The sequence below is a fragment of the Somniosus microcephalus genome, chromosome 23, assembly GCF_052327205.1.
Source record: "Somniosus microcephalus isolate GS21.2 chromosome 23, FLI_Smic_1.0, whole genome shotgun sequence".
Lineage (NCBI taxonomy): Eukaryota > Metazoa > Chordata > Chondrichthyes > Squaliformes > Somniosidae > Somniosus > Somniosus microcephalus.
Genome location: NC_141009.1, coordinates 71,243,165 through 71,267,132, shown reverse-complemented (window position 1 = coordinate 71,267,132; position 23,968 = coordinate 71,243,165). Strand labels below are relative to the sequence as shown.

Below are 23,968 nucleotides of genomic sequence, written 5' to 3'. Positions count from 1 at the left end.
GCTCAGCTGTGCGCGCAGCTTATGACGTCATTTCGTCGTGCAACGCCGTTTGTGCACCCCAAACCGGAACTTCAGTGGCGCTCGCCCAATGTGGGCGTGGCGCTGTTAAGAACTGTGAAGTGGAACGCAGCAGAGGCCCTGCGGGCCTCGGGGAGCGCTAATTAAAGGGCACTTAGACTGAACTATAAAGGCCAGCCATTTTGCTGCAATGACTTTAGTGCTACGGATTTCTGGACAGAGACCAAGGAAGAGACCTTACTGATTTGGGCCAACATAGGAGAGGTATTTTTGGCTTCTGGCCAGAGCTTGGAAATTTGACTCATTGTGATTTCACTGTTTGCAAGTATATTATGGGGGCTGCATGGGGTTCCAACCCTCAGTTCCAGCATTATGTGCGAAGGGCTCGCAGACGCTGTGTGAGAGGGGCAGCCATGCCTAGACGCAGAGGGGCCATCAGGCGTCGGCAACGTAGGCCTTACCCACTCAGGGAATACCGCCAGCAGTTGTCCTATCTCACCATGACTGCCGCGCATTGTGTTAAGAGGCTGCGCTTCAGAAGGGAGGTGGTTGCAGAGATCTGCCAGCTGCTTCACAGAGATCTGCGTCCACAGCTGATGTGCAGGACGTCTCTGTCGGTGGAAGTGAAGGTCACGGTGGCTCTGAACTTTTATGCAAGCGGCTCCTTCCAAGCCGCTGCTGGGGACATAGCGAACATCTCCCAGTTCGCCATGCATCGCTGCATCCGGCAGGTCACCGATGCCCTTTTCGCAAGGAGACACCAATTCATCTCCTTCCCCATGACCCTAGAGAGGCAGGAGCAGCGTGCAGTCGGATTTGCGAGGATCGCCGACTTCCCCATGGTGCAGGGCGCCATTGACTGCACGCATGTGGCTATGCGGGCACCTATCGACAATGCCGAGGATTACCGCAACCGGAAGGGCTACCATTCCCTCAATGTACAGCTGGTGTGTGACCACAGGCAGCGCATCCTAGCTGTCAATGCCCACTTTCCAGGCAGCAGCCACGATGCATTTATCCTGCGCCAGACTACTGTGGCTGACATGTTCCAGGCACAGCCTCCCCCAAGAGGATGGCTTATCGGGGACAAAGGCTATCCTTTGTGTACCTGGCTCATGACCCCGCTCCGCGCGCCCAGGACCCCTGCTGAGGAGGCATACAACGAAAGCCATCAAGCCACAAGGAACATCATAGAGCAAACGATTGGCGTCCTCAAGCAACGGTTCCGCTGCCTGGATCGTTCGGGCGGATCTCTACAGTATTCGCCGGATAGAGTCTCCCAGTTCGTCGTCGTTTGCTGCATGCTGCACAACCTGGCTATCCGCAGGACTCAGGCACTGCCACCTCACGTTGGACCACCACCTCAGGAGGACGAGCAGGAGGACCATGAGGAGGAGGAGGAGGAGGAGGAGGAGGAGTACCAGCCCAGGAGGGAGCCACAAGGTTCAAGGGCCGTCCGTCGGCGGCTTATTGAACGACACTTCTAGGCACCCTGTCAGGGAATGGCTTGTGGCAATGAACGCACATGAATGCAGCCGCTCCGCAAGCCCTCAGCCGGTTAACGCAACAACCACTTGAAACATCACACATGGACAAGCTGAATAAATAAAAAGCTTTATTGAACAAACTCAGGGCCCTTCCCACATGAAACCCAAAAACAGACAAGACCCCCAAAAAACAGTCAAAAACATATCTCACTCCCACAACCTGGGGAGGAATAACCAAACTTGTCCATCCAAATGGCCTTCATCCTCGGCCTTACCAAGACAAACCCCCCCATACAGAACACAAACACCCCCATATAAAAAAACATTTGCCTTCATCCTCGGCCTTACCAAAATAAACCCCCCCCCATACAGAACACAAACACCCCCATATAAACAAACATTTGGCAACACCCTCTACTTTGTGTGCCGAGAGGGCGAGTCCTTGTGCAGGCTTCTCCGGCCCCTGCCCGACCTGCTGCTCCGCCTCAACCTGGGCCCTGTGGGTGTTGCAAGGCTGGGGGAAGGCTCCTGAGGGGCACAATGCATGACGGCAGATGCCCTTGGGGGTCGGCCTAGACGAGCTCCGGCCCTGGAGGGGCCGGCTGCTGACTGCTGCAGCTGTGGCTGGGCAGCATCCGTCTCTCCAGCAGCTCGTCGCAGCTTTGCTGGGGGAGTGGCAGTGGCGGCTGGAGCAATGGGGGCAAGCTGGCTGATGCCAGGCGCTCGCTGGTCGCCAGAGACACTGGCAGTCGGCCGGGCTGGCACTGCAGCAAGCGCAGCAATCTGGTGAAGGCCAGAACGCTGTGCTGCAGCAGCGCGGCGGGTGCCCTGGCGATGCGTGCGTGACACAGCGAGTGTGGCAGCAGTGAGTACCCGTACTGCCCTGGTCTGTGCCCGCATCAGACCAGCCAGTGACTGCACGGCACCACTCGTCAACTCTCCACTCGCTGCCTGTGCTGCCCTGAATTCGGACCGACTCGCGTCCTGTGATGCCCTGAATTCTGCCCGACTCGCGTCCTGTGATGCCGCGAGTTGTTCGAAACCCCTGGCCTGTGAGGCCCCGAAATCGGCCACACTATGAGCCAGGGGCTCAATGGCCTCAGGCAACCGTCCAACAACCCCCATGAACTCGGTGTGGGGACGATCCGAGTCCGCGGACATTTGATCAAGGAGGCGCACCTCCTGGGCGAGGACCGTCTCCGGACTGGAGGCCGGACTCTCCCTCTGGGGAGAAGGCCGCCGAGCTGGCCGACCCTTCCCGCGTGGCTGGACGCCACTGGGCCCAGCAACTGCACTCCCCTGCAACACTTCCCCCCTCTGGGGAGAAGGCCGCCGAGCTGTCCGACCCTTCCCGTGTGGCAGGATGCCACTGGGCACAGGAGCTACACTCCCCTGCAACACTTCCCCCCTCTGGGGAGAAGGCCGCTGTGCTGCCCGACCCTTCCCGCGTGGCTGGACGCCACTGGGCACAGGAGCTACACCCCCCTGCAACACTTCCCCCTGGCTCTCCTCCAGGCAAGACGTGTCCCCTCCATTGCCATCCCCTGGCGCAGATGAGGGTTCCCCCGATGTGCCGCCTTCCTCTTGCTCCTCGTCGTCCTCCTCTTCCGAGGGACTGACACTCGCAGCTTCAGGGACCTCCTCCTCACCAGCTGAAAGCAGGAAGGCACAAGAGTAGCTTTAGAGTGAGGACAGGGCGTCAGCGAGGGAGGCATGAGTGGTGGCATTATGCGCATTGGTCGGACAGTGGCAAAGGATGTAGATCTGAAGCGCAAGGGGAACGAGAGAGGTCCAAACGGTCATGTCCTTACCATTGGGGCCGAGCACAGGGTCGGCATCTCCAATTGCAACGGGGCCAATCACCCGGGCACCCATGAGTCGACCCACGCGCTCCTCCAGGTCACTGAGCTCCTGGAACTGGGCACGGCCTCCCCCGGTGACAGTCCGGCTCTTCAGATTCTCGGCCAGCTTGGCCTGCAAGAGAAAGGACGGCTTCTAAGTACAGTGTGGTGCCCTGTTGGTGTGTGCACTGCCTCCCATGGTCGAATAGCTTGGCCAGTGTGGTGCCCTGTTGTTGTGTGCACTGCCTCCCATGGTCGAATAGCTTGGCCAGTGTGTAAAGTGCAGAAAGTGCTATTGATGATCCTGCCAGTGCCATAGCTGCGGGAGGAGGGCTGGCCATTAGGCCTTTGAGGTCCCTTTGCCCATAATGTGAGGTGCACATGCAAGGATGAGGAGGACACTGGAAAGGGTACTCACCCTGACCAACCGAGTGAGGTCGTTAAACTTTTTCCGGCATTGGTCACCAGTCCTGGGGACATCGCTGTTGGCTGTGACCCTGTGGCCGATTTCCCTCCAGGCTCTCCTGTATAGCCTCTTGGGAGCCTTCTTGCCACTGTCCGGGAACAAGATATCTCTTCTCTTCTCCAAACCCCTAACCAGCACCTTTAAATCATGGCCAGAGAAGCGCTGCGCTCGCTCACGGGCCCTCTGCATCCTTGCTGGCGCTATTTCTCTCCAGCAGCAGTGTTTAGGCCTAGCTGGAGGGCTGCAGTATCCAGGGCGTGGCAGCAGACCAAGTCGACCCTTCCCCCTTTAAGAGCTGGCCGGCGCCAGGGTGTCTGCTGTCAATCAAAACATGACTGCACCTGCGCTGCGCCCGGCCTCGGCGTTATCAGTCTGCACCGCCGGCTTAGCGCCTAAAGATAGGGGTGCAACGCCAGTTTTAGCGCTCGAGCAAACTCCTTGGCCAAAGCTACTGAATATCGGCGAAGTGGCCTCCACTTTCCGGCGGGCGCAAACTTTAGCGCCCGCCCGACTTTACCGCACCAAAAGTGGCTATACTGAATTTCTAGGCCACAGTCCCTGGGTGATGGTGTTAGATACACAGTCCCTGGGTGATGGTGTTAGATACACAGTCCCTGGGTGATAGTGTTAGATACACAGTCCCTGGGTGATGGTGTTAGATACACAGTCCCTGGGTGATAGTGTTAGATACACAGTCCCTGGGTGATGGTGTTAGATACACAGTCCCTGGGTGATAGTGTTAGATACACAGTCCCTGGGTGATGGTGTTAGATACACAGTCCCTGGGTGATGGTGTTAGATACACAGTCCCTGGGTGGTGGTGTTAGATACACAGTCCCTGGGTGATGGTGTTAGATACACAGTCCCTGGGTGGTGGTGTTAGATACACAGTCCCTGGGTGATGGTGTTAGATACACAGTCCCTGGGTGATAGTGTTAGATACACAGTCCCTGGGTGATGGTGTTAGATACACAGTCCCTGGGTGATGGTGTTAGATACACAGTCCCTGGGTGATGGTGTTAGATACACAGTCCCTGGGTGGTGGTGTTAGATACACAGTCCCTGGGTGATGGTGTTAGATACACAGTCCCTGGGTGATGGTGTTAGATACACAGTCCCTGGGTGGTGGTGTTAGATACACAGTCCCTGGGTGATGGTGTTAGATACACAGTCCCTGGGTGATGGTGTTAGATACACAGTCCCTGGGTGATGGTGTTAGCTACACAGTCCCTGGGTGGTGGTGTTAGATACACAGTCCCTGGGTGATGGTGTTAGATACACAGTCCCTGGGTGGTGGTGTTAGATACACAGTCCCTGGGTGATGGTGTTAGATACACAGTCCCTGGGTGATGGTGTTAGATACACAGTCCCTGGGTGGTGGTGTTAGATACACAGTCCCTGGGTGATGGTGTTAGATACACAGTCCCTGGGTGATGGTGTTAGATACACAGTCCCTGGGTGATAGTGTTAGATACACAGTCCCTGGGTGATGGTGTTAGCTACACAGTCCCTGGGTGGTGGTGTTAGATACACAGTCCCTGGGTGATGGTGTTAGATACACAGTCCCTGGGTGATGGTGTTAGATACACAGTCCCTGGGTGATGGTGTTAGATACACAGTCCCTGGGTGATGGTGTTAGATACACAGTCCCTGGGTGGTGGTGTTAGATACACAGTCCCTGGGTGATGGTGTTAGATACACAGTCCCTGGGTGATGGTGTTAGATACACAGTCCCTGGGTGATGGTGTTAGATACACAGTCCCTGGGTGATGGTGTCAGATACACAGTCCCTGGGTGATGGTGTTAGATACACAGTCCCTGGGTGATGGTGTTAGATACACAGTCCCTGGGTGATAGTGTTAGATACACAGTCCCTGGGTGATGGTGTTAGATACACAGTTCCTGGGTGATGGTGTTAGATACACAGCCCCTGGGTGATAGTGTTAGATACACAGTCCCTGGGTGATGGTGTTAGATACACAGTCCCTGGGTGATAGTGTTAGATACACAGTCCCTGGGTGATGGTGTTAGATACACAGTCCCTGGGTGGTGGTGTTAGATACACAGTCCCTGGGTGATGGTGTTAGATACACAGTCCCTGGGTGATAGTGTTAGATACACAGTCCCTGGGTGATGGTGTTAGATGCACAGTCCCTGGGTGATGGTGTTAGATACACAGTCCCTGGGTGATGGTGTTAGATACACAGTCCCTGGGTGGTGGTGTTAGATACACAGTCCCTGGGTGATGGTGTTAGATACACAGTCCCTGGGTGATGGTGTTAGATACACAGTCCCTGGGTGGTGGTGTTAGATACACAGTCCCTGGGTGATGGTGTTAGATACACAGTCGCTGGGTGATGGTGTTAGATACACAGTCCCTGGGTGATGGTGTTAGCTACACAGTCCCTGGGTGGTGGTGTTAGATACACAGTCCCTGGGTGATGGTGTTAGATACACAGTCCCTGGGTGGTGGTGTTAGATACACAGTCCCTGGGTGATGGTGTTAGATACACAGTCCCTGGGTGATGGTGTTAGATACACAGTCCCTGGGTGATGGTGTTAGATACACAGTCCCTGGGTGATGGTGTTAGATACACAGTCCCTGGGTGGTGGTGTTAGATACACAGTCCCTGGGTGATGGTGTTAGATACACAGTCCCTGGGTGATGGTGTTAGATACACAGTCCCTGGGTGATGGTGTTAGATACACAGTCCCTGGGTGATGGTGTCAGATACACAGTCCCTGGGTGATGGTGTTAGATACACAGTCCCTGGGTGATGGTGTTAGATACACAGTCCCTGGGTGATAGTGTTAGATACACAGTCCCTGGGTGATGGTGTTAGATACACAGTTCCTGGGTGATGGTGTTAGATACACAGTCCCTGGGTGATGGTGTTAGATACACAGTCCCTGGGTGATAGTGTTAGATACACAGTCCCTGGGTGATAGTGTTAGATACACAGTCCCTGGGTGATGGTGTTAGATACACAGTCCCTGGGTGATGGTGTTAGATACACAGTCCCTGGGTGATGGTGTTAGATACACAGTCCCTGGGTGATGGTGTTAGATACACAGTCCCTGGGTGATGGTGTTAGATACACAGTCCCTGGGTGATGGTGTTAGATACACAGTTCCTGGGTGATGGTGTTAGATACACAGTCCCTGGGTGATGGTGTTAGATACACAGTCCCTGGGTGATGGTGTTAGATACACAGTCCCTGGGTGATGGTGTTAGATACACAGTCCCTGGGTGATGGTGTTAGATACACAGTCCCTGGGTGATAGTGTTAGATACACAGTCCCTGGGTGATGGTGTTAGATACACAGTTCCTGGGTGATGGTGTTAGATACACAGTCCCTGGGTGATGGTGTTAGATACACAGTCCCTGGGTGATAGTGTTAGATACACAGTCCCTGGGTGATAGTGTTAGATACACAGTCCCTGGGTGATGGTGTTAGATACACAGTCCCTGGGTGATGGTGTTAGATACACAGTCCCTGGGTGATGGTGTTAGATACACAGTCCCTGGGTGATGGTGTTAGATACACAGTCCCTGGGTGATGGTGTTAGATACACAGTCCCTGGGTGATGGTGTTAGATACACAGTTCCTGGGTGATGGTGTTAGATACACAGTCCCTGGGTGATGGTGTTAGATACACAGTCCCTGGGTGATAGTGTTAGATACACAGTCCCTGGGTGATAGTGTTAGATACACAGTCCCTGGGTGATGGTGTTAGATACACAGTCCCTGGGTGATGGTGTTAGATACACAGTCCCTGGGTGATGGTGTTAGATACACAGTCCCTGGGTGATGGTGTTAGATACACAGTCCCTGGGTGGTGGTGTTAGATACACAGTCCCTGGGTGATGGTGTTAGATACACAGTCCCTGGGTGATGGTGTTAGATACACAGTCCCTGGGTGATGGTGTTAGATACACAGTCCCTGGGTGATAGTGTTAGATACACAGTCCCTGGGTGATGGTGTTAGATACACAGCCCCTGGGTGGTGGTGTTAGATACACAGCCCCTGGGTGATGGTGTTAGATACACAGTCCCTGGGTGATGGTGTTAGATACACAGTCCCTGGGTGATGGTGTTAGATACACAGTCCCTGGGTGATGGTGTTAGATACACAGTCCCTGGGTGATGGTGTTAGATACACAGTCCCTGGGTGATGGTGTTAGATACACAGTCCCTGGGTGATGGTGTTAGATACACAGTCCCTGGGTGATGGTGTTAGATACACAGTCCCTGGGTGATGGTGTTAGATACACAGTCCCTGGGTGATGGTTTTAGATACACAGTCCCTGGGTGGTGGTGTTAGATACACAGTCCCTGGGTGATGGTGTTAGGTACACAGTCCCTGGGTGATGGTGTTAGATACACAGTCCCTGGGTGGTGGTGTTAGATACACAGTCCCTGGGTGATGGTGTTAGATACACAGCCCCTGGGTGGTGGTGTTAGATACACAGTCCCTGGGTGATGGTGTTAGATACACAGTCCCTGGGTGATGGTGTTAGATACACAGTCCCTGGGTGATAGTGTTAGATACACAGTCCCTGGGTGATGGTGTTAGATACACAGTCCCTGGGTGATGGTGTTAGATACACAGTCCCTGGGTGATGGTGTTAGATACACAGTCCCTGGGTGATGGTGTTAGATACACAGTCCCTGGGTGATGGTGTTAGATACACAGTCCCTGGGTGGTGGTGTTAGATACACAGTCCCTGGGTGGTGGTGTTAGATACACAGTCCCTGGGTGGTGGTGTTAGATACACAGTCCCTGGGTGATAGTGTTAGTTACACAGTCCCTGGGTGGTGGTGTTAGATACACAGTCCCTGGGTGGTGGTGTTAGATACACAGTCCCTGGGTGATGGTGTTAGATACACAGTCCCTGGGTGGTGGTGTTAGATACACAGTCCCTGGGTGGTGGCGTTAGATACACAGTCCCTGGGTAATGGTGTTAGATACACAGTCCCTGGGTGATGGCGTTAGATACACAGTCCCTGGGTGATGGTGTTAGATACACAGGCCCTGGGTGATGGTGTTAGATACACAGTCCCTGGGTGATGGTGTTAGATACACAGTCCCTGGGTGATGGTGTTAGGTACACAGTCCCTGGGTGGTGGTGTTAGATACACAGTCCCTGGGTGATGGTGTTAGGTACACAGTCCCTGGGTGGTGGTGTTAGATACACAGTCCCTGGGTGATGGTGTTAGGTACACAGTCCCTGGGTGGTGGTGTTAGATACACAGTCCCTGGGTGATGGTGTTTCATACACAGTCCCTGGGTGATGGTGTTAGATACACAGTCCCTGGGTGATGGTGTTAGATACACAGTCCCTGGGTGATGGTGTTAGATACACAGTCCCTGGGTGGTGGCGTTAGATACACAGTCCCTGGGTAATGGTGTTAGATACACAGCCCCTGGGTGATGGTGTTAGATACACAGTCCCTGGGTGATGGTGTTAGATACACAGTCCCTGGGTGATGGTGTTAGATACACAGTCCCTGGGTGATAGTGTTAGATACACAGTCCCTGGGTGATGGTGTTAGATACACAGTCCCTGGGTGATGGTGTTAGATACACAGTCCCTGGGTGATGGTGTTAGATACACAGTCCCTGGGTGATGGTGTTAGATACACAGTCCCTGGGTGATGGTGTTAGATACACAGTCCCTGGGTGATGGTGTTAGATACACAGTCCCTGGGTGATGGTGTTAGATACATAGGGGGAGAAATTCAGTTGTTTGCACCACCCGTTAGCACCTTAAGAGGGCGATAAGTGGGGCGCGAGGCGGCTAGCGCCTGGGCGCGGCGAGACCTGCGCCTCTCGCGAAATTGAGCAGAGATTTAGCTGCGGACAAAACCGCAACGCCCGCTCAGTTGCGCGCGCAGCTCCTGACGTCATTTCAGAGTGCAACGCCCTTGGGGTGCCCCGAACCGGAAATTCAGTGGCACCCCCCTCCTTTCCGCCTGGCGCTCCCAGCGACTGGTTGACTGGAACGGTTCCCAGTCACTGTGGGGCTGGGGGGGCGCTATTTAAAGGGGCTCTTCCTGGCTTCTTTGTGGTAGCCATTTTTGGACCACTCCTTCTGTGAGAGAGAGAGAGAGAGATTTGCAGAGAGTCAAAGGGAGAGAGCTTTCTGCATTGAGTCAGCGCTCGCAGAGGTTACTTTTGGCTTCTGACCAGAACTTTTTAGTTGGTTTGCTTTTTCAGTGGCATAACCTTGAGTGGCCACATACTATGGGGGCTGCAATGGGTGGGAACGTTGGGCTTCTCCATTACATTGACAGGGCTCAGAGACGCCGAGAGAGAGTGCCAATCATGGCCAGACGGAGGAGGGCCAACAGGCGTCGGCACACGAGACCTTACGCTCCCAGGGTATACCGCCAGCAGTTCTCATACCTCAACATGTCTGAGGAGCAGTGTTTTCGGAGGCTGCGATTCAGCAGGGAGGTGGTCACTGAGCTCTTCCACCTGCTTCAGCCAGATCTGCAGCCTCAACTGAGGAGCAGGACGTCTCTGTCGGTGGCGGTGAAGGTCACAGTGGCTCCCAACTTCTATGCCACCGGCTCCTTTCAATCCGCTACTGGGGACATTGCCAATATCTCCCAGTTCGCGGTGCATTGCTGCATCCGTCAAGTCACGAATGCCCTCTTTAAAAGGAGACGTCAGTACATTTCCTTCCCCATGACCCCAGACAAGCAGCAAGAGCGCGCACTGGGATTTGCAAGAATAGCGGCCTTCCCCATGGTCCAGGGCACCATTGACTGCACGCATGTGGCTTTGCGGGCGCCGCAAGAGAATGCCGAGGATTACCGCAACCGGAAGTGGTTCCATTCGTTGAACGTCCAGTTGGTCTGTGACCACAGACAGCTGATACTCGCTGTCAATGCCCGCTTTCCAGGTAGCAGCCATGATGCCTTCATCCTGCGCCAGACTTCTGTGGCAGACCTTTTCGAGGCCCCGGCTCACCCAGGAGGCTGGCTTCTCAGGGACAAGGGCTATCCTCTGTGCACCTGGCTGATGACCCTGCTCCGTTCGCCCAGCACCCCTGCTGAAGAACGATACAATGAGAGCCATCAAGCGACCAGGAACATCATTGAGCACACAATCGGCGTGCTCAAGCAATGGTTCCGCTGTCTGGACCATTCCGGAGGAGCCCTTCAGGACTCACCTGAGCGAGTCTCCCATTTCGTTGTAGTGTGCTGCATGCTGCATAACCTGGCAATCCTCAGGATTCAGCCACTGCCACCAGACATTGGAGCACCAGCAGAGGAGGAGGAGGAGGAGGAGGAGGAGGAGCACCAAGACTGGAGGGAGGCACAAAGTGCAAGGGCCGTCCATCAGCGGCTTATTGCAAGTCGGTTCTAGGCCCCTCTGAGGGAATGGCTTGTGCCATTCAAAGAACATGAATGGAACCGTTCCGCAACCCCTAAGCCGGTCAAGGCAACAAATACTTCAAAGAGCAAACATGCACATTCTGAATAAAGACACTTCTGTGGCGGAACCACCAGAGGATTACGGACAATTGTATATAATTCCTTTTACAGCAATGTAGTACAGCTGGGGGCTGCACCTTTAATGTATCTGTTAACTGTACTAGGGCTTCTTTCCTGTACTCCGCGTGATGACGTCATGCCGTCTGTCACGTGATCTCTCAACGGCGGGAAGAACATGATGACGTCATGATGTCAGAGCTCGGAACCTGCTAGCACTTGAGCTCGGAACCTTCTAGCAGTTTCCAGAGAGGCTTTTCAGCAGACCAGACCTATTTGCATTGTATTCCACAGTTTGCTGTACAGTTTCGTTTGTTCATGAAATGTTATTGTTTTTGATTTTCTGAGTCGATCTCAATTCTTCGGCTAGGAGCCCCAGTTCCTGCACTTCTTTATTGAACAAACTGTGTGCCCTTCCCGCATGGCAAAGTAATAGAGAGAAACCCCCAAAAAAGCAGTCAGTCACATAACTGGCTCTCACAACCTGGAGACAATGAACAAAACAGTAACCAAAAAATGACCACGATCCTCGGCCTTCAATAAAACATTTAACAGCTTTTTGCCACACCTCCTACTTTTTGCCCTTCGAGGGTGATCTGCTTCGCTTGCGAGATTGGCCCCTTCCCACCCTGCAGCTCCTCCACAATGGGACCCCAGTGGCTGCAGCAAGGCTGGGGGAAGGCTGCTGAGTGTCAGAAACTGAGTCAGCAGATGCCCTTGAGGGACAGCCTGGACCAGCACTGAACCTGGAGGGCCCGGCTGCTGACTGCTCCAACTCTGCATGGACGGCAGCAGTCTGTCCTACAGGTGGTGGCAGCTGCAGTGGAGGAGTGACAGTGTTAGCAGCAGGAATGCTGCCATCCTGACAGAGGACAGCAACTCTTCTGCGCTCACTGTAGCAGGACTCGAGGCCAGACTCTCTCTCCGGGGAGAAGGCCTCTGAGCTTCCCTACCACCCCCCCACGTTGCTGCAGCCCGCTGCGCCCCAGAGCTTCACCCTCCTCAGACCATTCCCCCCTGCTCCCCTCCAGGGAAGACGTGTCCCCATTATGGCCATGGGCTGCCTCGGCTGAGGGTGGCACTGATGGTCCGGCTTCCTCCTCCTCGTCGCCTTCAGAGTCACTCACAGTGGCAGCTTGAGGGCCCGCCTCCTCACCTGGCGAATCAGCATCTGAAAGCAGGGAGGTACAAGAGTGGCTTTAGCGTGAGGACAGGGCGGCGGCGAGGGAGGCATGAGTGCTGCAATGCACTGTATTGGTTCGATAGTGGCAAAGGATGCTGGTGTGAGGCACAAGTGGAAGGAGAGAGGTCAAAAAGGTGATGACCTTACCATTGCTGTCCAGAACAGGGTCGGCATCTCCAGTGGCGACGGGGCCAATCATCCGGCCTGCCATAATCCGCTGGACTCGCTGCTCCAGATCGGTGAGGGCTTGAAGGTGAGGCCGGCCTCCCCCGGTCCATTGCTGCTGCCTCCTGTTATGGGCCAGCTTGCCCTGCAAGAGAAAGGATAGGCTCTGAGTACAGTGTGAAGCCCTGATCTTGGGAGCACTGCCTCCCATGGTGGAATAGCCCTCACAGTGTGAAGCCCTGATCTGGGCTGCACTGCCTCCCATGGTGGAATAGCCCTGACAGTGTGAAGCCCTGATCTTGGCTGCACTGCCTCCCATGGCGGAATAGCCCTGACAGTGTGAAGCCCTGATCTTGGCTGCACTGCCTCCCATGGTGGAATAGCCCTTACATTGTGAAGCCCTGATCTGGGCTGCACTGCCTCCCATGGTCGATTAGCCCTATCAGTGTGTAAAGTGCTGAATGTGCGTGTGAGTTTCATGAAAGGCCCATAGATGTTGGATGAGGGCTGGGCATTGGGGCTTTCAGGACCCTTTGGCCATAAAGTGAGGTGGACATGCAGGGATGAAGAGGATACTGAAAAGGGTACTCACCCTGACGACCCGAGTGAGGTCGTTGAACTTCTTCCTGCATTGCACAGGGGTCCTAGGCACCATGCTGCTGGAGGTCACTCGGTGAGATACCTCCCTCCAAGCTTTGCGATAGTTGTTGGGCAGCGGCCTCCTGCCACTGTCCGGGAACAGGAGAGATCGCCTGCGCTCCACCGCGCCAACCAGAACCTGCAAGGCCCCCTTGCTGAACCGCTGCGCTCGCTCCCTGGCCCTCAACACTTTCGTCCCCAACAAGCTGGCCACCAAACTCCACACTCTTGGCTTGAACACTTCCTCTGCAACTGGACCCTGGACTTCCAAACAAACAGACCCCAGTCTGTCAAATTAGGTAACCACACCTCCCCCCCTGACCCTGAACACGGGGGCCCCACAAGGATGTCTACTCCCTCTTCACCCACGACTGTGTGGCTGTTCATGGTTCCAACACCATCATCAAGTTTGCAGATGATACCACGGTAGTAGGCCAGATCACCAACAACGATGAGTCAACCTACAGGGAGGAGGTCCAGCATCTCGTGAAGTGGTGCGCCGATAACAACCTGGCCCTTAACATCAAGAAAACCAAAGAAATCATTGGGGACTTCAGGAAGTCTAAAGGCGGAAGTCACACCCCCATCCACATCAATGGGGCTGTGGTGGAAAGGGTGGACAGCTTTAAGTTCCTCGGAGTCCACATCACAGAAGACCTCTCCTGGTCCCTCAATACCTCCTCTCTGGTGAAGAAGGCCCAGCAGCGCCTATATTTCCTAAGGAGGCTGAAGGGATGTAACCTGTCACCCCTGATCCTCTCTAACTTTTACCGCTGCACAATAGAGAGCAGCCTGACAAACTGTATCACAGTATGGTATGGCAGCTGTAGCTACTATGACCGGAAAGCCCTGCAGCGGGTAGTCAAAACTGCCCAACGCATTACCGGCACCCGGCTACCGACCATAGAGCACATATACCAGAAACGCTGTTTACGGAGGTCACGGTCCATCATCAAAGACCCTACCCACCCCAGCCACAGTCTGTTCGCCCTCCTGCCATCTGGGAGACGCTACAGATGCATTCGCACCCGTACGACCAGATTTAGGAGCAGCTTCTTTCCCAGGGCTGTCATCCTACTGAACTCCACAAATAAACTCTAAAGCCTGCACATCTGCCAATGCACTTTATTATGGTTATGTTTATGTTAATATACTACAAGCCAAATGTATGTTGAATGTTTAAATGTCTTAATCCAAATGTACACTCTCGGGAGCCGCAAGCCTACATTTCATTGTACTGCACTTGTACACTAACAATGACAATAAAGCTGATTATGATTATTATTATTATAATCAGGGCTCCGATGCGCAGGGTGTGGCTGCAATGCAAGATCTAACCTCCCCTTTAAGAGCTGACCGGCGCCAGCGTGCCTGTGTGCAATCGTTAACTGGCCGCACCTGCACTGCGCCCACCCTCGGTGGCAGCGCCTGGCTTCTCAGGCTTAGCGCCTTAAGACAGTCGTGCAGCGCCTGTTTTAGCGCTCCAAGCACCTCTTGGGGCGAAACAGGTCAATTTAGCAGTCGGTGGCGATAATTTGCACCGGGCGCAAAATTTCACACCCGCTCGAGTATTTAGATACACAGTCCCTGGGTGATCGTGTTAGATACACAGTCCCTGGGTGATAGTGTTAGATACACAGTCCCTGGGTGATCGTGTTAGATACACAGTCCCTGGGTGATCGTGTTAGATACACAGTCCCTGGGTGATAGTGGTAGATACACAGTCCCTGGGTGATGGTGGTAGATACACAGTCCCTGGGTGATAGTGTTAGATACACAGTCCCTGGGTGATAGTGTTAGATACACAGTCCCTGGGTGATAGTGTTAGATACACAGTCCCTGGGTGATCGTGTTAGATACACAGTCCCTGGGTGATGGTGGTAGATACACAGTCCCTGGGTGATAGTGTTAGATACACAGTCCCTGGGTGATCGTGTTAGATACACAGTCCCTGGGTGATAGTGTTGGATACACAGTCCCTGGGTGATCGTGTTAGATACACAGTCCCTGGGTGATGGTGTTAGATACACAGTCCCTGGGTGATGGTGTTAGATACACAGTCCCTGGGTGATAGTGTTAGATACACAGTCCCTGGGTGATGGTGGTAGATACACAGTCCCTGGGTGATAGTGTTAGATACACAGTCCCTGGGTGATGGTGGTAGATACACAGTCCCTGGGTGATGGTGGTAGATACACAGTCCCTGGGTGATGGTGGTAGATACACAGTCCCTGGGTGATAGTGTTAGATACACAGTCCCTGGGTGATAGTGTTAGATACACAGTCCCTGGGTGATGGTGTTAGATACACAGTCCCTGGGTGATAGTGTTAGATACACAGTCCCTGGGTGATGGTGTTAGATACACAGTCCCTGGGTGATGGTGTTAGATACACAGTCCCTGGGTGATGGTGTTAGATATACAGTCCCTGGGTGATGGTGTTAGATACACAGCCCCTGGGTGATAGTGTTAGATACACAGTCCCTGGGTGATAGTGTTAGATACACAGTCCCTGGGTGATGGTGGTAGATACACAGTCCCTGGGTGATGGTGGTAGATACACAGTCCCTGGGTGATGGTGTTAGATACACAGTCCCTGGGTGATAGTGTTAGATACACAGTCCCTGGGTGATAGTGTTAGATACACAGTCCCTGGGTGATAGTGTTAGATACACAGTCCCTGGGTGATGGTGTTAGATACACAGTCCCTGGGTGATAGTGTTAGATACACAGTCCCTGGGTGATAGTGTTAGATACACAGTCCCTGGGTGATAGTGTTAGATACACAGTCCCTGGGTGATGGTGTTAGATACACAGCCCCTGGGTGATAGTGTTAGATACACAGTCCCTGGGTGATAGTTTTAGATACACAGTCCCTGGGTGATGGTGGTAGATACACAGTCCCTGGGTGATGGTGGTAGATACACAGTCCCTGGGTGATGGTGGTAGATACACAGTCCCTGGGTGATAGTGTTAGATACACAGTCCCTGGGTGATAGTGTTAGATACACAGTCCCTGGGTGATGGTGGTAGATACACAGTCCCTGGGTGTTGGTGTTAGATACACAGTCCCTGGGTGATAGTGTTAGATACACAGTCCCTGGGTGATAGTGTTAGATACACAGTCCCTGGGTGATAGTGTTAGATACACAGTCCCTGGGTGATAGTGTTAGATACACAGTCCCTGGGTGATGGTGGTAGATACACAGTCCCTGGGTGATGGTGTTAGATACACAGTCCCTGGGTGATGGTGTTAGATACACAGTCCCTGGGTGATAGTGTTAGATACACAGTCCCTGGGTGATGGTGTTAGATACACAGTCCCTGGGTGATGGTGGTAGATACACAGTCCCTGGGTGATGGTGTTAGATACACAGTCCCTGGGTGATGGTGGTAGATACACAGTCCCTGGGTGATAGTGTTAGATACACAGTCCCTGGGTGATAGTGTTAGATACACAGTCCCTGGGTGATAGTTTTAGATACACAGTCCCTGGGTGATGGTGGTAGATACACAGCCCCTGGGTGATGGTGTTAGATACACAGCCCCTGGGTGATGGTGTTAGATACACAGTCCCTGGGTGATAGTGTTAGATACACAGTCCCTGGCCCGCGTGAGCAGGTTGACCAGAACATGTGGTTTCGACAGGTTCGCTTCAACCCTTTCATAGAGCAACTTGACATTATTGGAGACAATGGGATGTTGCCAAACAAACTGCTAGTTAGTTTTATCTGTGATGAGCAAACATAGTCTCCGGGGGCATCAGGAATCGGAGACGAAAAACTCCAGGAAATTCCTCTGTGCTGACCCTCTGACAGTGCAGCGCTCCCTCAGTACTGCCCCTCCGACAGTGCAGCACTCCCTCAGTACGGCCCCTCCGACAGTGCGGCGCACCCTCAGTAATGCCCCTCCGACAGTGCAGCGCACCTTCATTGCTGCCCCTCCGGCAGTGCAGCGCTCCCTCAGTACTGCCCCTCTGACAGTGCGGCACTCCCTCAGTATTGCCCCTCCGACATTGCTGCGCTACCTCAGTACTGTCCCTCCGAGAGTTCAGCGCTCCCTCAGTACTGACCCTCTGGCAGTGCAGCACTCCCTCAGTATTGCCCCTCCAACAGTGCAGCACTCCCTCAGTACTGCCGCTCCGACAGTGCAGCGCTCCCTCAGTACTGCCCCTCCAACAGTGCAGCACTCCCTCAGTACTGCCCCTCTGACAGTGCAGCACTCTCTCAGTACTGCCCCTCCGACAGTGCAGCGCAGCACTCTCTCAGTACTGCCCCTCCGACAGTGCAGCGCTCCCTCAGTACTGCCCCTCTGACAGTGCAGCGCTCCCTCAGTACTGCCCCCCCGACAGTGCAGCACTCTCTCAGTACTGCCCCTCCAACAGTGCAGCGCTCTCTCATTACTGCCCCTCAACAGTGCAGCACTCCCTCATTACTGCCCCTCCGACAGTGCAGCACTCCTTCAGTACTGCCCCTCCGAGAGTTCAGCGCTACCTCAGTACTGCCCCTCCGATAGTGCAGCGCTCTCTCATTACTGCCCCTCGACAGTGCAGCACTCCCTCAGTACTGCTCCTCCGACAGTGCAGGGCTCCCGCGGTACTGCCCCTCCGACAGTGCAGCGCTCCCTCAGTACTGCCCCTGAGGCAGTGAAGCACTCACTCAGTACTGCCCCTCCGAAAGTGCAGCACTCGCTCAGTACTGCCACTCCGACAGTGCAGCACTCCCTCAGTACTGCTCCCCCGACAGTGCAGCACTCCTTCAGTGCGGCCCCTCTGACAGTGCAGCGATCCCTCAGTACTGCCCCTCCGACAGCGCAGCGCTCCCTCAGTACTGCCCCTCTGACAGTGCAGTGCTCCCTCCGTATTCCCCTCCGAGAGTTCAGCGCTCCCTCAGTACTGCCCCTCCAACAGTGCAACGCTCCCTCACTACTGCCCCTCCGACAATGCAGCACTCCCTCAGTAATGCCCCTCCGACAGTGCAGCGCACCTTCATTGCTGCCCCTCCGGCAGTGCAGCGCTCCCGCAGTACTGCCCCTCCGACAGTGCAGCGATCCCTCAAAACTGCCCCTCCGACAGTGCAGCGCACCTTCATTGCTGCCCCTCCGACAGTGCAGCGCTCCCTCAGTACTGCCCCTCCGACAGTGCAGCGCTCTCTCAGTACTGCCCCTCCGACAGTGCTGCGCTCCCTCAGTACTGCCCCGACAGTGCAGCGATCCCTCAGTACTGCCCCTCCGACAGTGCAGCGCTCCCTCAGTACTGCCCCTCCGACAGTGCAGCGCTCCCTCAGTACTGCCCCTCCGACAGTGCAGCGCTCCCTCAGTACTGCCCCTCCGACAGTGCAGCGCTCCCTCAGTACTGCCCCTGAGGCAGTGCAGCACTCACTCAGTACTGCCCCTCCGACAGTGCGACGCTCCCTCAGTACTGCCCCTCCGACAGTGCAGCGATCCCGCAGTACTGCCTCTCCGACAGTGTGGCACTCCCTCAGTACTGCCCCTCCAACAGTGCGGTGATCCCTCAGTACTGCCCCTCCGACAGAGCAGCACTCCCTCAGTACTGCCCCTTCGACAGAGCAGCGCTCCCTCAGTACTGCCCCTCCGACAATGCAGTGCTCCCTCAGTACAGCCCCTCCGACAGTGCAGCGGTCCCTCAGTACTGCCCTTCCGACAGTGCGGCACTCCCTCAGTACTGCACTGGACAGTCAGCCTGGATCATGGGCTCGAGTGTGGTGTGTTAGATTACCTTGAAGTGCTTGATCTGGGGTGGGACGGTGTGGAATCCGTGCCTCCATTGATTGCCATGTGTTCCTCTCCTGGTCCACAGAAGCTCCTCGGCCTGGTCTTGCTGTTGCACCTTGAGGCTCAGGGTGCCTGCGGGGAGAGCTCAGCTTTACTCACACACACATCCTCTGCCCCTCTGCCCTTGAATCATAGAAATTTATGGCAGAGTGGGAGGCCATTCGGTCCATCGGGGTCCAGGGAACCGGGGGGACATCATTCACCGGCGAGGAGGGGGGAGGACTCCGTTAAAAATGTTCAGCAAACCCCTATTAAAGAAGGGGGTGTGGGCTGAGGAGCCGGTCATAGGTGGCGACGGTGATTATATCTCAGAGTGTTGGTGAGCGATTGGCAGAGGATGACCAGCTCCCTCCCTCCCCACACCTTGGGGTACGGTAGCACAGTGGTAATGTCACTGGGCTAGTAATCCCGTAGGCCTGGACTAATGATCCAGAGACGTGAGTTCAAATCCCACCACGGCAACAGGGAATTTAAATTCAGTTAATTAAATAAATCTGGAATAAAAAGCCAGCATCAGTAACACTGACCATGACACTACCGGATTATCGTAAAAACCCATCTGGTTCACTAATGTCCTTTAGGGAAGGAAATCTACTGTCCTTACCCGGTCTGGCCTATATCTGACTCCAGACCCAAAGCAATGTGGTTGACTCTTGACTGCCCTCTGGAATGGAATGGCCCAGCAGCCAGTTGTATCAAAGGGCAATTAAGGATGGGCACTGAATGCCCACATCCCGGAATGACTAAAAAAAGAGGACGATGCTGGGAGGGTCACTGCCACAGTGCCCATCACTCGGGCACTTAGCGGCTCCAGGTAAAGGAGCTGATCACAGGGCACCAGAGGCAGCCAGTGTTACCATAGAAACATGGGAACTGCGAGACAGAAAAAGACCACGGTCCAGCTAGACCCACATCACACGATACAACAAGAATGGAGTCAGTGACTAGTCAACAGTCAATCTGTCCCAGACAGCGTTCAGTGCACGGGGAGTGTCCGCACAGGGAGTCTGTGCACGGGGAGTCTCCGCACAGGGAGTGAGGGGGGAGGGCCCATTAAAAATCCTATTAAGTAGGGTAGGTTCCTCTTTATATTTCGAGGGGGTTAGGACCCCACTGAGTGTCAGTGTCTGTGGAACTGTACCCCAGTGAGCTTCAGTGCCTGTGGAACTGTACCCCAGTGAGAGTCAGTGTCTGTGGAACTGTACCCCAGTGAGAGTCAGCGTCTGTGGAACTGTACCCCAGTGAGAGTCAGTGTCTGTGGAACTGTACCCCAGTGAGAGTCAGCGTCTGTGGAACTGTAGCCCAGTGAGAGTCAGTTTCTGTGGAACTGCACCCCATTGAGAGTCAGTGTTTGTGGAACAGTAACCCAGTGAGTATCAGTGTCTGTGGAACTGTACCCCAGTGAGTGTCAGTGTCTGTGGAACTGTACCCCAGTGAGAGTCAGTGTCTGTGGAACTGTACCCCAGTGAGTGTCAGTGTCTGTGGAACTGTACCCCAGTGAGAGTCAGTGTCTGTGGAACTGTACCCCAGTGAGAGTCAGTGTCTGTGGAACTGTACCCCAGTGAGAGCCAGTGTCTGTGGAACTGTACCCCAGTGAGTGTCAGTGTCTGTGGAACTGTACCCCAGTGAGAGTCAGTGTCTGTGGAACTGTACCCCAGTGAGAGCCAGTGTCTGTGGAACTGTACCCCAGTGAGTGTCAGTGTCTGTGGAACTGTACCCCAGTGAGAGTCAGTGTCTGTGGAACTGTACCCCAGTGAGAGTCAGTGTCTGTGGAACTGTACCCCAGTGAGAGTCAGTGTCTGTGGAACGGTACCCCAGTGAGAGTCAGTGTCTGTGGAACTGTACCCCAGTGAGAGTCAGTGTCTGTGGAACTGTATCGCATTGAGAGTCAGTGTCTGTGGAACTGTACCCCAGTGAGAGTCAGTGTCTGTGGAACGGTACCCCAGTGAGAGTCAGTGTCTGTGGAACTGTACCCCAGTGAGAGTCAGTGTCTGTGGAACGGTACCCCAGTGAGAGTCAGTGTCTGTGGAACTGTACCCCAGTGAGAGTCAGTGTCTGTGGAACTGTACCCCAGTGAGAGTCAGTGTCTGTGGAACTGTACCCCAGTGAGAGTCAGTATCTGAGGAACTGTACCCCAGTGAGAGTCTGTGTCTGTGGAACTGTACCCCAGTGAGAGTCAGTGTCTGTGGTCTGTACCCCAGTGAGAGTCAGTGTCTGTGGTCTGTACCCCAGTGAGAGTCAGTGTCTGTGGAACTGTACCCCAGTGAGAGTCAGTGTCTGTGTCTGTGGAACTGTACCACAGTGAGAGTCAGTGGCTGTGGAACAGTACCCCAGTGGGAGTCAGTGTCTGTGGAGCTGTACCCCAGTGAGAGTCAGTGTCTGTGGAACTGTACCCCAGTGAGAGTCAGTGTCTGTGGAACTGTACCCCAGTGAGAGTCAGTATCTGAGGAACGGTACCCCAGTGAGAGTCAGTGTCTATGGAACTGTACCCCAGTGAAAGTCACTGTCTATGGTCTGTACGTCAGTGAGAGTCACTGTCTGTGGAACCCGTACACCAGGGAGAGTCAGTGTCTGTGGAATTGTACCCCAGTGAGAGTCAGTGTCTGTGGAACTGTACCCCAGTGAGAGTCAGTGTTTGTGGAACTCTCCCCCAGTGAGAGTCAGTGTCTGTGGAACGGCACCCCAGTGAGAGTCAGTGTCTGTGGAAATGTACCCCAGTGAGAGTCAGTGTTTGTGGAACTGTACCCCAGTGAAAGTCAGTGTCTGTGGAACTGTACCCCAGTGAGTGTCAGTGTCTGTGGAACTATATCCCAGTGAGAGTCAGTGTCTGTGGAACTGTACCCCAGTGAGCTTCAGTGCCTGTGGAACTGTACCCCAGTGAGCGTCAGTGTTTGTGGAACTCTACCCCAGTGTCAGTGTCTGTGGAACTGTACCCCAGTGGGAGTCAGTGTCTGTGGAACTGTACCCCAGTGAGAGTCAGTATCTGTGGAACTGTACCCCAGTGAGAGTCAGTGTCTGTGGAACTGTACCCCAGTGAGAGTCAGTTTCTGTGGAACTGCACTCCAATGAGAGTCAGTATCTGAGGAACTGTACCCCAGTGAGTGTCTGTGTCTGTGGAACTGTACCCCAGTGAGACTCAGAATCTGTGGAACTGTACCCCAGTGAGGTTCAGTACCTGTGGAACTGTACCCCAGTGAGAGTCAGTATCTGAGGAACTGTACCCCAGTGAGAGTCAGTGTCTGTGGAACTGTACCCCAGTGAGAGTCAGTGTCTGTGGAACTGTACCCCAGTGAGAGTCAGTGCCTGTGGAACTGTACCCCAGTGAGAGTCTGTGTCTGTGGAACTGTACCCCAGTGAGAGTCCGTGTCTGAGGAATTGTACCCCAGTGGGGGTCAGTGTCTGTGCAACTATATCCCAGTGAGAGTCAGTGTCTGTGGAACTGTACCCCAGTAAGCTTCAGTGCCTGTGGAACTGCACCCCAGTGAGCGTCAGTGTTTGTGGAACTGTACCCCAGTGTCAGTGTCTGTGGAACTGTACCCCAGTGGGAGTCAGTGTCTGTGGAACTGTACCCCAGTGAGAGTCAGTATCTGTGGAACTGTACCCCAGTGAGAGACAGTGTCTGTGGAACTGTACCCCAGTGAGACTCTGTTTCTGTGGAACTGCACCCCAATGAGAGTCAGTATCTGTGGAACTGTACCCCAGTGAGAGTCAGTATCTGAGGAACTGTACCCCAGTGAATGTCTGTGTCTGTGGAACTGTACCCCAGTGAGAGTCAGTATCTGAGGAACTGTACCCCAGTGAGAGTCAGTATCTGGGGAATTGTACCCCAGTGAGAGTCAGTGTCTGTGGAACTGTACCCCAGTGAGAGTCAGTATCTGGGGAATTGTACCCCAGTGAGAGTCAGTGTCTGTGGAACAGTACCCCAGTGGGAGTCAGTGTCTGTGGAACTGTACCCCAGTGAGAGTCAGTGTCTGTGGAACTGTACCCCAGTGAGAGTCAGTGTCTGTGGAACTGTACCCCAGTGAGAGTCAGTGTCTGTGGAACTGTACCCCAGTGAGTGTCAGTGTCTGTGGAACTGTATCCCATTGAGAGTCAGTGTCTGTGGAACTGTACCCCAGTAAGAGTCAGTGTCTGTGTAACTGTACCCCAGTGAGACTCAGTGTCTGTGGAACAGTACCCCAGTGAGAGTCAGTGTCTGTGGAACTGTACCCCAGTGAGACTCAGTGTCTGTGGAACAGTACCCCAGTGAGGGTCAGTGTCTGTGGAACTGTACCCCAGTGAGACTCAGTGTCTGTGGAACAGTACCCCAGTGAGAGTCAGTGTCTGTGGAACTGTACCCAGTGAGAGTCAGTGTCTGTGGAACTGTACCCCAGTGAGCGTCAGTGTCTGTGGAACTGTACCCCAGTGAGAGTCAGTGTCTGTGGAACTGTACCCCAGTGAGAGTCAGTGTCTGTGGAACTGTACCCCAGTGAGAGTCAGTGTCTCTGTCTGTGGAACTTTACCACAGTGAGAGTCAGTATCTGTGGAACTGTACCCCAGTGAGAGTCAGTGTCTGTGGAACTGTACCCCAGTGAGAGTCAGTGTCTGTGGAACTGTACCCCAGTGAGAGTCAGTGTCTGTGTCTGTGGAACTTTACCACAGTGAGAGTCAGTGTCTGTGGAACAGTACCCCAGTGGGAGTCAGTGTCTGTGGAGCTGTACCCCAGTGAGAGTCAGTGTCTGTGGAACAGTACCCCAGTGAGAGTCAGTGTCTGTGGAACAGTACCCCAGTGAGAGTCAGTATCTGAGGAACTGTACCCCAGTGAGAGTCAGTGTCTATGGAACTGTACCCCAGTGAAAATCACTGTCTATGGTCTGTACGCCAGTGAGAGT

General features: G+C 54.2%; 1 protein-coding gene across 1 annotated transcript in view; it reads right to left on the bottom strand.

Moving 5' to 3' along the window:
* Positions 1-23,968, bottom strand: part of mamdc4 (MAM domain containing 4) — a 365,757-nt gene that overhangs the window by 181,210 nt on the left and 160,579 nt on the right. Inside the window, exon 4 of the mRNA XM_085965967.1 lies at positions 19,042-19,169. Coding sequence (XP_085822093.1) covers positions 19,042-19,169 — 128 coding nt within the window. The remainder of the gene's footprint in view (positions 1-19,041; positions 19,170-23,968) is intronic.